The sequence below is a fragment of the Schistocerca piceifrons genome, chromosome 11, assembly GCF_021461385.2.
Source record: "Schistocerca piceifrons isolate TAMUIC-IGC-003096 chromosome 11, iqSchPice1.1, whole genome shotgun sequence".
Taxonomy (NCBI): Eukaryota; Metazoa; Arthropoda; class Insecta; order Orthoptera; family Acrididae; genus Schistocerca; species Schistocerca piceifrons.
The window spans coordinates 116,124,147-116,140,996 of NC_060148.1; the positions used below are offsets into that span (position 1 = coordinate 116,124,147).

At 44.1% G+C, this 16,850-nt stretch overlaps 1 protein-coding gene across 1 annotated transcript in view; it reads right to left on the bottom strand.

Annotated features, from left to right (window-relative positions):
• The window catches only part of LOC124719778 (adenylate cyclase type 5-like), a 597,816-nt gene that overhangs the window by 237,179 nt on the left and 343,787 nt on the right, over positions 1-16,850 (bottom strand). The window contains exons 6-7 of the mRNA XM_047244976.1: positions 12,747-12,918; positions 508-602 (exon numbers count right to left, since the gene is read on the bottom strand). Coding sequence (XP_047100932.1) covers positions 508-602; positions 12,747-12,918 — 267 coding nt within the window. The remainder of the gene's footprint in view (positions 1-507; positions 603-12,746; positions 12,919-16,850) is intronic.

Genomic DNA, 16,850 nt, shown 5'->3' on the forward strand with positions numbered 1-16,850 from the left:
AAACTCCTTTACTACTTAATTATAACTGCAAATAATGCAACTAATGTAATTAATTTAAATTTCACAGTTAAAACTCTATTAAAGAGTGACTCATTGTTTCAAAGGACAAAACTAACGTATATTATTTAAATTAGTTACATTATTTACATTTATACCTATGTCTTGCCCTCTGAAACTTTGTGTTAGTCTTCCCAAACAGTTTTAATTGTCTGATGGCGATAGTACCACTTCGCAACCAGACACCTGATTATTAAATTTAAAATTTTAACAAGTTAAATGCTGTTCTAGAGTGTTTTAATTTAAAAACTTTTTTTTCCAAAAACAGTGTCTCCTCTTATTACGAGAAACTCGGTTAGCTGCGTGTCACTATAGTTAGCACCTAGTAACCTGGTTCTGGTTAATTTAACTGAGAACGTGAGAACTAACGTTCGGCTGATACGAGATTACATGCGTGGTTGAGACTTGCAGGGATTGCCTCAGTTGGTAAGGCTCCTTGTGTGTACTTACTTTGAGTACTTGCCGGACTGTGACCCGTGACCCATCATCCGCATCTCCTTCGACACGCTGCCGTTCATCGAGAACGTGTGGTTCGGCCGTTTTACCTGAAACACGAAATCCGTTCATTCACGATTATAGTTTACATTTTTCCAATTCATACGTTGTCATGAAGTGCATAAAAACCACACTTTCTTGAATTAAAGAACAACCAAATAAAAACGATTACTATGACAACCACAATAAAACCAGCGTCTCCAAGGATCCAAACCTCAGATGTGCACTTGAGGCCAATCGCATTACATCAAGTGTTACTTACGACCACCGTTGATGTGAAAGAATGCTTCAGCATGTCTCGTGATCGTACTTGCATACGTTCAAAAACCTTAAGCCTATTCTGAATGCATTGACTACCATCAATAATGGGTTCTTGGTGTTCACTGACAATGTCAACAGGGTTGAAATACACCAAAGCCTTTAAATATCCCCACACAAAAGAAATCCAGTAGGGTTCAAGTCTGGGGGACATGCGTGCCCATGGTATGGGCGAACCATGACCAACACACTTGTGATCTACGATTTTTCCTACATATCGCCAAACAGTGACACGAAAGTGTGCTAGTGCACCATCATGCATGGGCCAAATACGGTATGCATCCCTTCACCATAAAGGACATCATCCAAAGCGTAGCCATAGGCCAGAGCTCTACTTGTAGTGTCGAGTAGCAGCATCAAGGTTATCACGAGACTAGTAAACTCAAAATGTGAAACAAACGATTCATTAAAAGAAAACTTTGGAATAGGAATTAAAGTTCAGGAAGAAGGTATAAAAAATTGAAGGTTGCTGACGACATTGTAATCCTGTCAGAGACAGTGTAGGACTTGGAAGAAGAATGTTTCAGAAATTGTTTTGGAAGGAGGATGAACATCAAAAAAAGCAAAACAGGGATAGTGAAACGTAGTCGAATTAAATCGGATCACGTTGAGCGAATTAGATTAGGAAACAAGACACTTAAAGTAGTAGATGAGCTTTGCCATTTGGGCAGCAAAATAACTGGTGATGGACGAAGTAGAGAGGATATAAAATGTGGACTGTTAATGGCAAGAAAAGCGTGGAGAATACAAATTAGTCAACGTTGAACACAGATTTATGCGTCAGGAAGTCTTCGCTGAAAGTCTTTGTGTGGAGAGTAGCCATGAATAAAAGTGAAACATGGACGATTAACAGGTTAGACAAGAAGAGAACAGAAGCTTTCGAAATGTAGTGATACAAAAGGATGCTGAAAATTAGATGGGTTGATCATGTAACTAATGAGGAGGTACTGAACAGAATTGGGAGATAACAAACTTGTGGAACAACTTGAGTAGAAGATGGAATCGGTTGATTCGACACATTCTGAGGCATCAAGGGACCACCAATATAGTACTGGATTGAAGTGTGGGGAGTAAAAATCATAGAGGGGGACAAAGAGATGAATATATTCAGCAGATTCAGAAGGAGGTAGGTTGCAGTAGTTATTCAGATATGAAGAGGCTCGCACAGGATGGAGCAGCATGGAAAGCTGCATCAGACGAGTGTCCCAATTGGAGACCAAAACAACAACAAAACAAATGAAATACTTGCATTATCTCGTAGGTATATAAATTAAGAAAATATTCTACGGCTTCTAGCCGTGTCAGGTGACTAATATCCCACGAGCTTTCAACCGGGCTCTCCCCAATCTTCGTCAAGTGATAAATGATAGCTGTGTCGCCATGACCTCCCTGTTATATAGCCAAGCAGCTGGTTGTCAATTCACTGGCCCCCTCTTCCTTTGTCCTGGGTCAATCGCGCCTGCTTTAGCTAGAGCTATCTTTCTTAATTTTGTATAAATAGTAGCCAAATCTGAAGAAAGAAACGCTCCTTAAGAAAGAACTATGACTGCAGACTTAAAACCAACATTAGTGAAAAGGGTGTTCCTTTTTAACACGCTATGAATATCGCTTGGACGCTTTTCATGCTTCATTTTAATGGTGGAAAGTTCCTTTTTATTCCTGAAAAAAATGTAATTTTGGACTTGTCCAGTCTTAATAAGCCTCTCATGTATCCCGCTGAATGTACATGCAAATGTATACCATAGTACGAGATACACGTCACGAGATGTGGCGTCATAAACATTGAGATGCGTGACAAACGAGTTTTCTTAAAACGGACGTGTTTTATACATGCGAATTTGATTTCTTTACGAATTGGTGGGGGAGGGGGGGGGAAGAAACAGATTGATTCTTCGATGTTTTCAATGCAAATTCTAATAATAATTTCATTACGACTTGGTACTACGTTCGGTTAGGGTAGTTTCAATTCTCTTTGAATAACGGGACTGCTTACTGCAGTATCTCTCATTTGTGAACGTGATCATCTTTCAAACAGTAGTATGTTAGTATAGTGTCTTTATCTGTGAACACATTTTAAATTCTTTTTTTTCTTTTGTTGTCATTTTGAGCACCAGACTCATCCATGAGGGACTGGATGGAAGGTTCGGATACGTCCGTTGACGTCATATAGAAGCAGAACTTCCCGGTGTGTTTGGAACTTGACAGCGAAAACTATTGCATTCTTGTCGCATAACCCTCTCCTGAGGATACGAGAGTTATCACAATTTTTTTCTATCAGTTTGTGTACATAATGTATTGAAGTACACTGAAGTGCCAGACAAACGTATAGGCATGCGTACTCACATGCAGAGATATGTAGAAAAGCAGAATGTGGTGCTGCGGTCAGCAACGTGTGTGTTACTGCTGCTACAATGACAGGTCATCAAGATTTAAATGAGTTTGAACGCCGTGTTTAGTCGGTGCACCAGCGAAGGGGCACAGAATCACCGAGGTAGCAATGAACTCGCGATTTTCCCGTGCCACCATTTCACGAGTGTACCATGAATATTAGGAATCCAGAAAAACATCAGATCTCCGACATCGCTGCGATCGAAAATAGATCCTGCAAGAACGGGATCAACGACGACTGAAGAGATTCTTTCAACGTGGCAGAAGTGCAGCCTTTCTGCAAATTGCTGCAGAGTCCAATGCTGGGCCATCAACAAGTGTCAGCGTGGGAACTATTCAACGAACCGTCATCGTTATGGGATTTCGGAGCCGATGGCCCCGTCAACACCGACATTGCACTGTTGATGACTGGAAACATCGTCAAACTATATCGAGCAGATGGACGTGTCCGGGTATGGAGGCAACCTCATGAATCCTTGGACCAAACCTGTCAGCAGGGATTGTTCAAGCTGGTGGAGGCTCTGAAACGATGTGGGGCGTGTGCAGTTGGAGAGATATTGGACCCCTGATACGTCTAGATAGACTCTGACAGACGACACGTACGTAAGCATCCTGTCTGATCACTTGCATCCGCTCATGGCCGTTGTGCGTTTTGACGGACTTGAGCGATTCCGGTAGGAGAATGCAACACCCCACACGTCCACAGTTGCTACAGAGTGGCTCCAGGAAAACTCTTCTGCTGGCTACCATACTTCCCAGACATGAACATCATTGAGCGTACCTGGGATGCCTTGCAATGTGTTGTTCAGAAGAGCTCTCCACCCTGTCGTGCTCTTACGGATTTATCAACACCCTTGTAGGATTCATGGTGTCAGCTCCCTCCAGCACTGCTTCAGACATTAGTTGAGTCTATGCCATGTCGCGTTGAGGCACTTGTGCGTGTTTGCGAGGGTCCTGCGCCGTCCGAGTTTCTGACGCGGGTTTGTGTCGTGGTGCTCGCTGCAGGGGTAGCATGTCCAAAGTCTAATCGTGGAAGAAACTTTCACCACCAGAATCGGACCAGTAGGTGGACGAGAGCTGGTAGCCTAGAATCCCCCATAATGAGATTTTGTGCCAATAACCTGGATTACCTGTCGGACTTCTTCGTAGTGTCTCATAAAGTGGGGCCATGTGAAACTGTTGGCAGTGATCGGTACATGGGGTGAAGCTGTCGTACATTTGAGAATTGCCTCAGTCACCCTGGATGGGGCATGCGGACTGCTGTTTATCACACATTGCCTTTCGTAACGGTGAATGAATTAAATGTGTTCGAGATTTAATTTCAAATGAGGAAACTTGGTAGCTCTAACCTTAAAAATGTTATTTTGAAATGTTAAAAGTAGCAGAGATTTGAAATGTTTTACTAAATCATGTTCTCATTCAGAAGATAAACTGGCTGTTTGCTTACATCGGAGCACGCTTTGACGACACATGTTGTGTGAGATTTCTTATGGCACTTTCTACTATCAGAGTTATTTTACGAATACTTCGGCGCTACAGTATTTCAAACGCTTCATTACATTTTTGTCCTTTGTGCAGTACGTATCTGGCCATTAGGACAAACAGAATTCTGGATCAGTATCATGATCATCAACTACTCCTTATGAACTGGAATTTCTCTTTTCTTAATCCAGGACAATGAAACCACCTCTACCATCGAAATTTCCTTTGTCAAAACTATGTAGAGCGCGAGCCGTGGGCCAACAATGCTGCAGGTGACAGACGAAAGCAGTATGTCATTGACAAGGGGGAAGGTCGCAGACAGGGACAACCGATTCTGCTCATGTTTCGCAGGTCGCTTGTGTACAATCTACAATGAAAGGAGCTAAGATATTCTGGTTCAACACTCCCAAGGGTTTTAGAAAACTGCTCCTAAATTACACTGAAAAGCCAAAGATACAGGTACACCTGCTTAATACCGTGTAGGACCCTGTGAGTACGCAGAAGTGCCGACACAACTACGTGACTTGGACTCGACTAATGACTGAAGTAGTGTTGGACGGATCTGACAAAATGAAACCTGCAGGGCTGTCCATAAATCCGCAAAAGTACGACAGGGAGGAGACCTTTTCCGAACAGCACGTTGCAAGGTATCCCAGATATGCTCAATAATGTTCATGTCTGGGGACTCTGCTGGACAGCCGAAGTTTTTAAGCTCATAAGAGTATTCCCGGAGCCACTCTGTAACAGTTCTGGACGTTAGCGGTGCCTCGAATTGCCCAAGTCCATTGGGAGGCACAATGGACATGAATGGATCCAGGTGATCAGACAGGATGTTTACGTACGTGTCACCTGTCAAAATAATATCTAGACGTATCAGGGGTCACTCCAGCTGCACACGCCCCACACCATTTCAGAGCCACAATCAGCTTGAACATGTCTCCTGCTGACTTGCATGGTCCATGGATTCATGTGGTTGTCTCCATACCTGTACACGTCCATCCGATCTACAGAACTCGAAACGAAACTCGTCTGACCAGGCAACATGTTTCAACAGTCCAATATCAGTGTTCATGGGCAAGGGCGAGGGGTAAGGCTTCATGTTCTTCCGTCATCAATTGTACACGGGAGGGGCTTTGCCTCCGACACCCCATATCGGTATTGTTTCGTAATAGTTTGCTTTCTGACACTTGTTGATTGCCCAGCATTGAAATCTGCAGCAAACTACGGAAGAGTAGCACTCCTGTCACATTTAGTGATTCTCTTCTGTCGTCGTTGGTCCCGTTCTAGCAACATGTTTTTCCGGCCGCAGTGAAGTCGGAGATTTGATGTTTTACCGGATTCCTGATACGGTTCACTCGCGAAATGGTCGTACGGGAAAATCCCCACTTCATCGCTACCTCGGAGATGCTGTGTCTCGCCACTCGTGCGCCGACTATAAGATCACGTTCAGATTCACTTAAATCTGATAGCTTGTCATTGTAACAGCAGTAACCGATGTAACAACTGCGCCAGACACTTGTTGTCTTATATAGGCGTTGATGACCGATGTGCCGACTTCTGCCTGTTTCGTCTGGCACAGTGTTACATTGTTTACTGTTGCCACAATGGCAGGTTATAAAATGAAAGCGAGTTTGAACGTGCTGTTAAAATCGGCGCACGAGCGATGGGACACAGAAGCTCCGAGGTAGCGATGAACTGGGCATTTGCCCGTAAGACCATTTCACGACTGTACCGTGAATAGCAGGAATCCGGTAAAACATCAAATCTCTGACTTCACTGCGCCCGGAAAACGACTCAGCAAGAACGGGACCAACAACGACTTAAGAGAATCGCTCAACGTGACATAAGTGTAGCCTTTCCGCAAATTGCCGCAGACTTCAGCGCTGGGCCAACATGTCAGTATGCTAACCATTTGATATGGCCCGTCAACACCGACTTTGGAATGTTGATGACTGGAAACATGTTGCCTGGTCAGACGAGTCTCGTTTCAAATTGTATCGAATTCATGAACATGTTTGGGTATGGAGACAACCTCATGAATCCATAGATCCTGCATGTCAGCAAGGGACTGTTCAAGCTGGAGGAGGAGCTGTAATGGTGGGTGTGGGCAGCTGGAGTGATATGGGACCCCTGATCCGTCTAGATACGACTCTGACAGGTGACACGAACGTAAGTGTCCTGTCCGATCACCATCCATTCGTGTCCATTGTGCATTGTGACCGACTTAGGCAATTCGAGGAGGACAATGCGGCACCTCACAAGTCCAGAATTGCTACAGAGTGGCTCCAGGAACAGTCTGAGTTTAAACACTTCTGCTGGTAGCCAAACTCCCCAGACATGAACATTATTGGGCAAATGAGGGATGCCTTGCAACGTGCTGTTCAGAAGAGATCTCCATTCCCTGCATTCTTACGCAGATCTCGTACTCTTACAAATGTATGGACATCCCTGCAGGATTCATGGTGTCAGTTCCCTCCAGGACTACTTCAGACATTAGTCGAGTCCATGCCACGTGGTGTTGTGGCCCTTTTACATGCACGTGGTGGCCCTACATGATATTAGGCAGGTGTACCAGTTTATTTGGATCTTTAGTGTTTGATGATGAGAAATACTGGTTTCAATTACCAATAACTCCTGTCAGTTTTGAGTCAATTGCGCATCAAGTACTTCAGGGGCTATTTTCTCAAAAACGGGATAGGAGAGGTGTGAGGGCGGGTGTTGAGCGAAAATATGTTAGGGTCTTTCATTTACTTTCTACACAGGCGACTTTCCAAGTAAGTGTCGAATCGGTGCCCCACACCTTGTGAAGTTTACGTCGTGAGCAGAAATATAGAAAATAATTTTTTGGAGTGTACATAGTTCAAAATTCGATAATTGCGTGGCAGGAAAAAGCATAGACTCTTCCGTGTGCGGTCTACACGGCTACCAACAGATGCTAGGGGGCGCAATGGTTAGGTATGAATTTTTACGGACATGAGCAGGACGCTGGCGCTGTCTGCCGCCTGGAGTCCTTCTCGGGTTCCGTCCAATAAGTTCCAACCCTTTAAGAGGGCATGACAGACATATCTCGAAATCTGACATAAATCCAAGGTGAGTGAGGGTGAGAAATTTTCTTGTCCAGTGTGATTGTGCACTGATCAGCCAGAGCATTGTGACCATCGACCCATTGTCGATGTAAACCCGTCCAGGTGATGGCAGCGTCACCCTGCGAGGAGTGACTACAAGTCAGTCACACGCACAGTGCTGGCAGTACCAGTGAGTGTGCTGTCCCTGTGTAGAATGAGGAAGGCACGTGATCTACCTGAGACTGACCGTGGGCCGATTGTGTTGGCCTGGAGGCTCAGCACGAACATTTCGGAAACGACACGACTTGTCAGGTGCTCGAGGAATGCTGTGGTGAGTGTCTTCAACACGTGGGAGTACCAAAGTGAAGCCTCGTCCAAATGTCGTTGGGTGGCCACCCCACATTACAGGTGTTGGACGCTGTAGGTTGGGCAGACTAATAAAACAGGACAGGCGGCGAACTATGGCGGAACTGATATCACACTTTAATGCTGGACAGGGTACTAGTGTGTCTGAAGACATAGTACACCGAACACTATTAAAGATGGGCCTCCACAGCCGACGACCCCTGAGTGTATGTCGGTGTTAACATCACGACATCGGCAACTAAGACTGAAATGGACAGCCGGCCGAAGTGGCCGTGCGGTTAAAGGCGCTGCAGTCTGGAACCGCAAGACCGCTACGGTCGCAGGTTCGAATCCTGCCTCGGGCATGGATGTTTGTGATGTCCTTAGGTTAGTTAGGTTTAACTAGTTCTAAGTTCTAGGGGACTAATGACCTCAGCAGTTGAGTCCCATAGTGCTCAGAGCCATTTGAACTGAAATGGACACACAGCCATCAGCACTGGACGTTCACGCAGAGCGTTGCACAGTCTGATTAATTGGGATACCTTCTTCATAATGCCGAAGTGAGGGCGCGAATCGGTCGTCTTCCAGGGGAACAACTCCTCAACACCTGTACTGCGGTACGGAGACAAGCTGGCGGCCGCTCCATTATGCTCTGGAGAACATTCACGTGGGTATCCATGAGTCCAGTGGAGCTCGTACAAGGCGCAACGACGGCCAAGGAGTGAGCCGTGGTAAAAATTGCTGTTTTGAAGAGCACGCCGCAGCGCATAGTGTGAAGCAGTCGCCCTCCGTTTCTTGCGGTGGCGCCGCTGTGGCAGTCGCAGCTTTGGTGTCTCCCTCTGGTGGGAAAGGGGAAAGGTTGCCGGTTCACGTGCATTTAAGGGGCGCTATGAGCTCGCCAGTGGTGCAGTTGGCCAGGGAGAGTCTGTGAGCGAGTCTGGTCAGTTGGCCAGCCGGGTCAGTGTGGGGCAGTCAGTGTCTGTCTGTCATCTGGGGTATGTGTTAGGCCGCCAGTCTGCGCGAATTGTTCAAGCAATGGACATTGGCAGTCGGATTGATCGGTAGGTTGGTCTCTTCCGCGGCAGGGATATCGGGTAGTCTGAAGGCATGTTTCCCCTGTAGGGGTGGGTCCGACCGAGTGTATTGCTCAGTCAGTGTCTGTCTGTCATCCGGAGTGCTAGTATGTGTTAGGCCGCCAGTCTGTTCGAGTTGCTCAAACAAAGGTCATTGGCGGTTGGATCGATAGGTTGGTCGGTCGCAGAAGATGACTTGTCTATCTTGAGCGTCGGCGCATGTGAGGTCGCCACGTGAGTCCAGTGGGCCGCGCCGTATAGCGAGGGGTAGTGGCTTCCCGGTCGACGCGAGAGCAACTGGAGTCAACCCACGACATCTGTCTGGCCGGTGCGAGCTGCGACGCCGTGAGACGGGAGATCGGCGCGCCTTCCTGCGTCCGTCGAAGCGGCTGGCAGCGGACGGTTCGGGAGAGCGTTTTGGGGGTGCTGTGCCAGGTCTTCGCCAGACATCGCAGTTCATTAGAGGGTAAGTGATTCGTGATATGTTGTTTCATTGACTTGTTAAATGCTACTTGTTTTCTTGGTCAGTCCTTCGTCCCCAGCTTGCTGGTCTGTCTCTCGTCCGCATTTGTTAGGCAGTTAGTGTCTGTCTGTCTGTCGGACTGCCGTACGTTAATAGCTGTCTTTGTCATGTTTGTCGGATTCCGTGTTAACGAATTTATTCCTTGAAGTGTAACGGCCGAATTCCTGAAATATGTTTTTATCTTGCCTAATATCTTGAGAGGCGGTATATATGTGAAATATAGAGCATGTTTTTACATTTCATGTAAGACTGCATTTCATGGGTTTTTATTTAAATGGTCATTTCAGTATATAAAGTTGCTACCCTTTCACCGTAAGAGTTTTTTTTTTAATCAAATTACACCTTCAGTGGCAAGTTAAATTTTTTAATGTTAATGTGTTGTACCATTTCCATCCCTCCTACGGGGTGCATAGTTTATGTGCTTGTGTGAGTTGTTAAAATTTTTAGTTTAAAGTAATCTGGTGTGTTACAGATTTGCACCAGTGTAGTCTTTCAGATGTTGTTGTGAGCGGTCGTGACTACGGTGTGTCAAAAGGGTGCGGCAAGGTTCTCAGCCCGAAAACTCATAGTGTCAAAATTTTCTCTTTCTGCCTCTGAATAAACTGTAACTTTATATTTAGAGGGTGCTTTCTGATCATAATTTTAAATCTGTTTAAAAAAGAAAGGAAGGGCTTTTAGGAATAAAATTTCCATTTTTTGAAAGAAATTTAATTTGTATTCATTAGTTACCCACTGGCAATTACTTCCACGCTCACATAGTGTGATTAAATGTGTTAATGTTCGTGAGGAATCGCTCGTAAACAAAGTAAATTCTTAAGAAAAGGTTTTGAAAGCAAATATAATGGTTCAAGGAGTATCGTACACTGGTTGCGGATCATGTGTGCCTGTTCGTGACGATCGTGTTTCCCAGTGGCAGTGTGATTTTTCAGCAAGGTAATGCCCCATGTCACCAGGCCAGGAGTGTGATGGAGTGGTTCGAGGAGAGGCGAGTTCTAATCGATGTGCTGGCTCCCCAACTCGCCAGAGCTGCATCCGGTCGAGCTTATCTGGGATGTGAGTGAACATGGCGTCAGAGCTTATCGCCCCTGTTCCACGAATTTACGAGAATTAAGTGAGCTGTGTGCGCAGATGTGGCGCCAACTGCCTCCAGCGACCTGCCAAGGCCTCATTGCTTCCGTGCCACGACGCGTCGACGCTGTTATCCGCGCCATAGTTGGACATACTGGCTATTGACGGGGTATCTAGCAGAATACTGAAGTATTGTTCTATGTATGTTAGCCCAGTACTTAGCCATATCTGTAACTTTTCCTTTAGGAGTGGTCGGTTTCCTAACTCGGTAGTCAAGCCGCTTTATAAAAAGGGAGACAGGGATAATGTTGACAATTTTAGACCTATTTCTATGCCATTGGTGTTTGCTAAAGTTATCGAGAAGGTTGTATATACATGGTTACAGGAGTATTTAAATTCACATAATACGCTGTCAAAAATACAGTTTGGTTTTAGAAATGGTTTAACAACTGAAAATGCTATATTCTCTTTTCTCAGTGAGGTTTTGGACGGATTAAATAAAAGGTTACGAACGCTAGGTGTTTTCTTTGATTTACAGAACGCTTTTGACTGTGTTGACCACAAAATATTACTGCAGAAGTTGGACCATAATGGAGTAAGGGGAGTAGCTTACAATTGGTTCGCCTCTTACTTTAAGAACAGAAAGCAGAAGGTAATTCTCCGCAATATTCAGAATGGTAGTGATGTTCAGTCCCAATGGGGCACTGTTAAGCGGGGCGTTCCACAAGGGTCGGTGCTGGGGCCACTGCTGTTTCTTATTTATATAAATGATATGCCTTCTAGTATTACAGGTGATTCAAAAATATTTCTGTTTGCTGATGACACAAGCTTGGTAGTGAAGGATCTTGTGTGTAATATTGAAACATTATCAAATGATGTAGTTCATGAAATAAGTTTGTGGCTTGTGGAAAATAATTTGATGCTAAATCACAGTAAGATTCAGTTTTTACAGTTTCTAGCTCACAATTCAACAAGAACTGATATTCTGATCAGACAGAATGGGCATATTACAAGCGAGACGAACAGTTCAAGTTCCTAGGCGGTCCGATAGATAGTAAGCTGTTGAAGCCCATGTTCAGGATCTTGTTCAGAATCTAAATGCTGCTTTATTTACCATTAGAACAGTATCTGAAATAAGTGACAGTTCAACACGAAAAGTAGTCTACTTCGCATATTGTCATGCGCTTATGTGATATGGTATTATTTTTTGGGGTAATTCTTCTGATTCAAAAAGGGTATTTTTGGCTCAAAAACGGGCTGTTCGAGCTATATGTGGTGTAAGTTCGAGAACCTCTTGTCGACTCCTATTCAATAGTCTGGGAATTCTGACATTGCCCTCACAGTATATATTTTCTTTAATGTCGTTTGTTGTTAGCAATATTAGCTTATTCCCAAGAGTTAGCAGCTTTCACTCAGGTAATACCAGGCAGAAATCAAATTTGCATGTGGAATGCACTTCCTTGACTCTTGTGCATAAAGGAGTGCACTGTTCTGCTGCACCCGTTTTCAATAAGCTGCCACAAGAACTCAAAAATCTTAGCAGTAGCCCAAACGCTTTTAAGTCTAAACTTATGGCCCACTCCTTCTATTCTGTCGAGGAGCTCCTGGAAGAGCTGATAAATTAAGGAAATTCCAGTGTTACATTGTTGGTTTTCTTTATTTAAACTTACGAATTGTCGCCTGAATACGTTTCTTGTATTTTACCTGTTTCTACTATCGTGTTATAATTTCATGTATTGACTCGTTCCATGACCATGGAGACTTCTCCTCAATTTGGTCCCACGGAACAACAAATAAATGAATAAATTACGTAGGTGGCCATAATGCTCTGGGTGATCGGTGTATGAGGTGTGTTGTGGGACTCGGTGTGGCAGTGCAGCGGCGGTGCGTGGGCCGAGCGGCTGGTGCCGTGCCGTGGTGCGGACTACTCACGGAGGCCCTGGAGGCGGGCGTGGACGCCTGCCCGCCGCCGGACTGCGGCACGATGAGGAAGGTCTCGATGTTGTGGTCGCGCAGGTAGGCGTTCCGCTCGCCGCCGTGGCCCGCCTCCACCGCGTAGTCGCCGCCCAGGCAGCGCAGCGTCTCGCTGGTCACGTGCACGCGTCTGCAAGGAGAAGACACGTGCCAACACGGTTACAAATCCACTACCAATGATCAGACCTTCCGGATGTTAACAGTCGAGTAGTGACGTCGTGTTGTCGCCACGTTTCGACGAGTTTCCAACTGGTCATCTTCAGGCGAAGACCGATTGACTGCATCTCCATTGGGAAACGGAAATGAGCGTTTGGCGCCATTGGCCGGGAGGCCCCTTAGGGGCAGGTCCGACCGCCTTGGTGCAGGTCTTATTACATTCGACGCCACACTGGGCGATCTGCGCGCCGGATGGGGATGAAATGATGATGAAGACAACACAACACCCAGTCCCTGAGCGGAGAAAATCCCCGACCCAGCTGCGAATCGAACCCGGGCCCGTAGGACGGCAATCCGTCATGTTGAGTGCTCAGCTATCGGGGCGGACATCTCCACTGGGGACTCTGCTGTTTGATACATGATGTCAAATCAAACACTTTTCAGTCGTCTACTTTCCGAACTTATTTTATTTGGCTACCAGTTTCGGCGATTTATTACCGCATCTTCAGGCCGCAGACCGACGTATAGGAAGATTCCACCTTGATTCTGATCAAAACAGGGGCCAGAAATACTGCTATTAGTAGATTTCTGCTTGCTATAGCGATTCATGGTGGAAGGTACCGCTATAGCAAGCAGCAGTCTATTAGTACCAGTATTGCTGGCCCCTATTTTGACCAGAACCCAGGTGGAATCTTCCTACAGATCGATCAGGGGCCTGAAAATGGCGTAGTAAATCGACGAAACTGGTAGCAAAAATAAAATAATATCGGAAACTAGACGGCTGAAACGTGTTTAATTTTACATTCCCAGACCGAGTGAGGTGGCGCAGTACGTAGCACATTGGGCTACCATTGTGGACGAAGATGTTCCAGATCTGTGTCTGGCTATCCAGATTTATTTCACATTATTTCCCTGAATGGCTCCTGGCAAATTCCGAAATGGTGTCCGGCCATCCAGATTTAGCTCACATGATTTCCCTGAATGGCTCCTGGCAAATTCCGAAATGGTTTCTTTCAACAGGAAACAGCCGATATCCTTCTCCATGCGTAATTTGAGCTCGTATTCCGCCTCTAACGATCCCTCTGTCGACGAGACATTAAAGAATAATCTATCTTCCTTTCTTCTTTGCTCATGCGAAGGTGAAGAGTATAGGAAACTCGCTAAAACGTTGCGACTACACGATGCCGCGAATGAGCTGAAAAGCCGAGAAAATTTCATCAAAGCAATTTGACGAAAAAGCCTGCATATCAGTAACATTAATTACCATTTTTGGTTAATTATGTGAAGCTGGGGTTCATCGTTGGAAAAAAAATCTGTCAACACTTCGTTCGTGGCCTTCCATTCTTATTGTTAGCTCCATCTACGACAACCAAGAGTGAACCATAAGAATGCACAACAGGGAACGAAGTGATCGGAGTGGAAAGTTTGTAACAGAATTGTGCAGTGGGTCTCTCTGCTGTTAAATCATTAACAGGAAGCAAAGGTTTAGGAGTCCAATTTAAATTGAGGGTGAAAGGAAATCACTGGTTGCAGTCGCTAGTGATGTTGCTATCAACAGTAAAAGTGACGAAGACTTACAGAATCTTTCGAACGAAATGTACAGTCTATTGAGCATAGAAAATCGGATGAGAGTAAAGCCAAGAATGAGGAAACTAATGGATGGTAACACATATAAGAACAGTGAGAAACTTAACATTAAAATTTGGGACTATGACGCAGATGAAGTTAAAGAATTCTGCTACCTTGGAAGCAAAATAAAATATGAAGCAGGAAGCAAGGAGGATATAAAAATCAAATTGGCACAATTGAAGAGGGCATTCCTTGGTGCAGAGAAGTCTAGTGGTGTGAAACATAGACCTGTGTGTGAAAAAGAAACTTCTGAGAATGCACTTTGGAGCACAGCATTGTGCTGTAGTGAAACATGGACTGTGGAAAAACCCGGACACAAGAGAATCGAACAATTTGAGATGTGGTTCTACAGAGGAGTAGCGAAAATTAGGTGGACTGGTAAGGCAAGGAAAGAGGATGTTCTTCGCAGAATCGGGGAGGACATAAGTACGTGGAAAACACTGATAAGGAGAAGGGACAGGATGATAGGACATCTGCTAAGACGTGAGGGAATGACTTCCATGGTACTAGAGGGAGCTGTAGAGGGCAAAAGCTGTAGAGAAAGACAGAGACTGGAATACACCCAGCAAATAACTGAGGACGTAGGTCGCAAGTGCTATTCTTGAGATGAAGAGGTTGGCAGAGGACAGCAATTCGTGGCAGGCCGCATCAAACCAGTCAGAAGACTGATGACTTAAAAAAATCGAACTACTTAGGTGTGTGGTATTTTATTGAGCATTAGAGAGTAGAAACTGTAGGGAACGACAGAGGCTGGAATACATGTAGCAAATAATTGAGGGCATAGGTTGAAAGTGCTACTGTGCGATGAAGAGGTTGACACAAGAGAGGGATCTGTGGTGGGCCACATGAAGCCAGTCAGAAGACTGATAATAAAAAAGATTATATTATCGTCGTGGTGTAAAGGGACATCTCTAGCATTACTTTTCCTCAATAGTAGTAGTAGTCGATACCAGCAATATTTTTTGAAATCTGGGCATGTCAACATTATCTCAGCTGCTTTTCTGAAAAATTTCATGTAATTTTATACACAACATGTTATATTTCAAGCTAAAATTTGTGTAAAGAAATTACTTTATTTTCGTTGTTACAGTCTATATGTACTAGCTCTGAATGTACAGTTAAAATCGTTTCCTTTAATTTACCTCTATGGCCACAAACTTTTTGTTAAGAGATTACCGGTTTCCGTCTTTAATGACCATCATCACATCTGTTTCATAAAAACAAAGTCCTAATGTACTGCAGCCATAGTGGCATCGCAGTACATTACGACTTTGTGTTTATGAAACAGATCTGATGATGGTCATTAAAGAACGAAACCGGTAATCTGCTAACAAAAAGTTTGTGACCATAGACGTAAATTAAAGGAAACTTATTACATACGTGGGTCGCTGTTTTTCCGTGACAATGTCGCAGCTTGTGAGTTAAAACTGTGTTTTTAGAAACTTCTGAAATTACGAAATATTTGACACAGTTAAAATTTCTGTTATTAACTACACACTGTAGTACTGTTTATTATGTTTATTTATGGATTAATTTATGAAATAATAATGAAACTAATATAAATTCATTTGCGAAGAAAAATTGTACACCCTTTGGAATATTGTCATTACCATAGAGTGAGGTAGTTGTAAGTATGCCTCTGATGTTCTCGGACGTATTTTTGTATTTTAGGCGAACAATGTAATTTCGGCTTTGTTAATGTGAAAATTCAAAAGACAGTGTGATATAGTAAAATGTGACACATTACATTAACGTAAAAAAATCTGGAACGACATTCTTCAAACTTATTTAGATCTGTTGAATCATGAGAACCTAAAATGTGAGAATTTCAGGTTCAAGTATCAGACCCCTAGACATGAAGAACTGGAGCCAACTGTGCAAGGAAAGATAAATAAAAAGTTTATTCTAAATATTACTCCTCTCAAATCTTCAGAAAAAGGCATTACTCTTGTGGACAGAAGCAACAACAATGAAGGCGGTGTTGGATTACAATGGGATACTACGTGCATATTACATGTGTTAGACGATATTCGGGCTTACTGCAACCTTGCTACACGGCTAAATCACTTCCTCTCAAAGATTTCCAAAAATATTCTATTTCTTACTCTTTTCACCTGCTACTTATCAGTTCAGTTCAGTGTAGAAATGCCCATTGCTAATTATAGAATATATAAAATAAAGACAATAGTGACTACTTTTCATTCTTGAACCAACGACTTTAATTCATCTTTCGTAAACGCATAAGAAATAGTGGAAATATTTTACGTGAACACTATT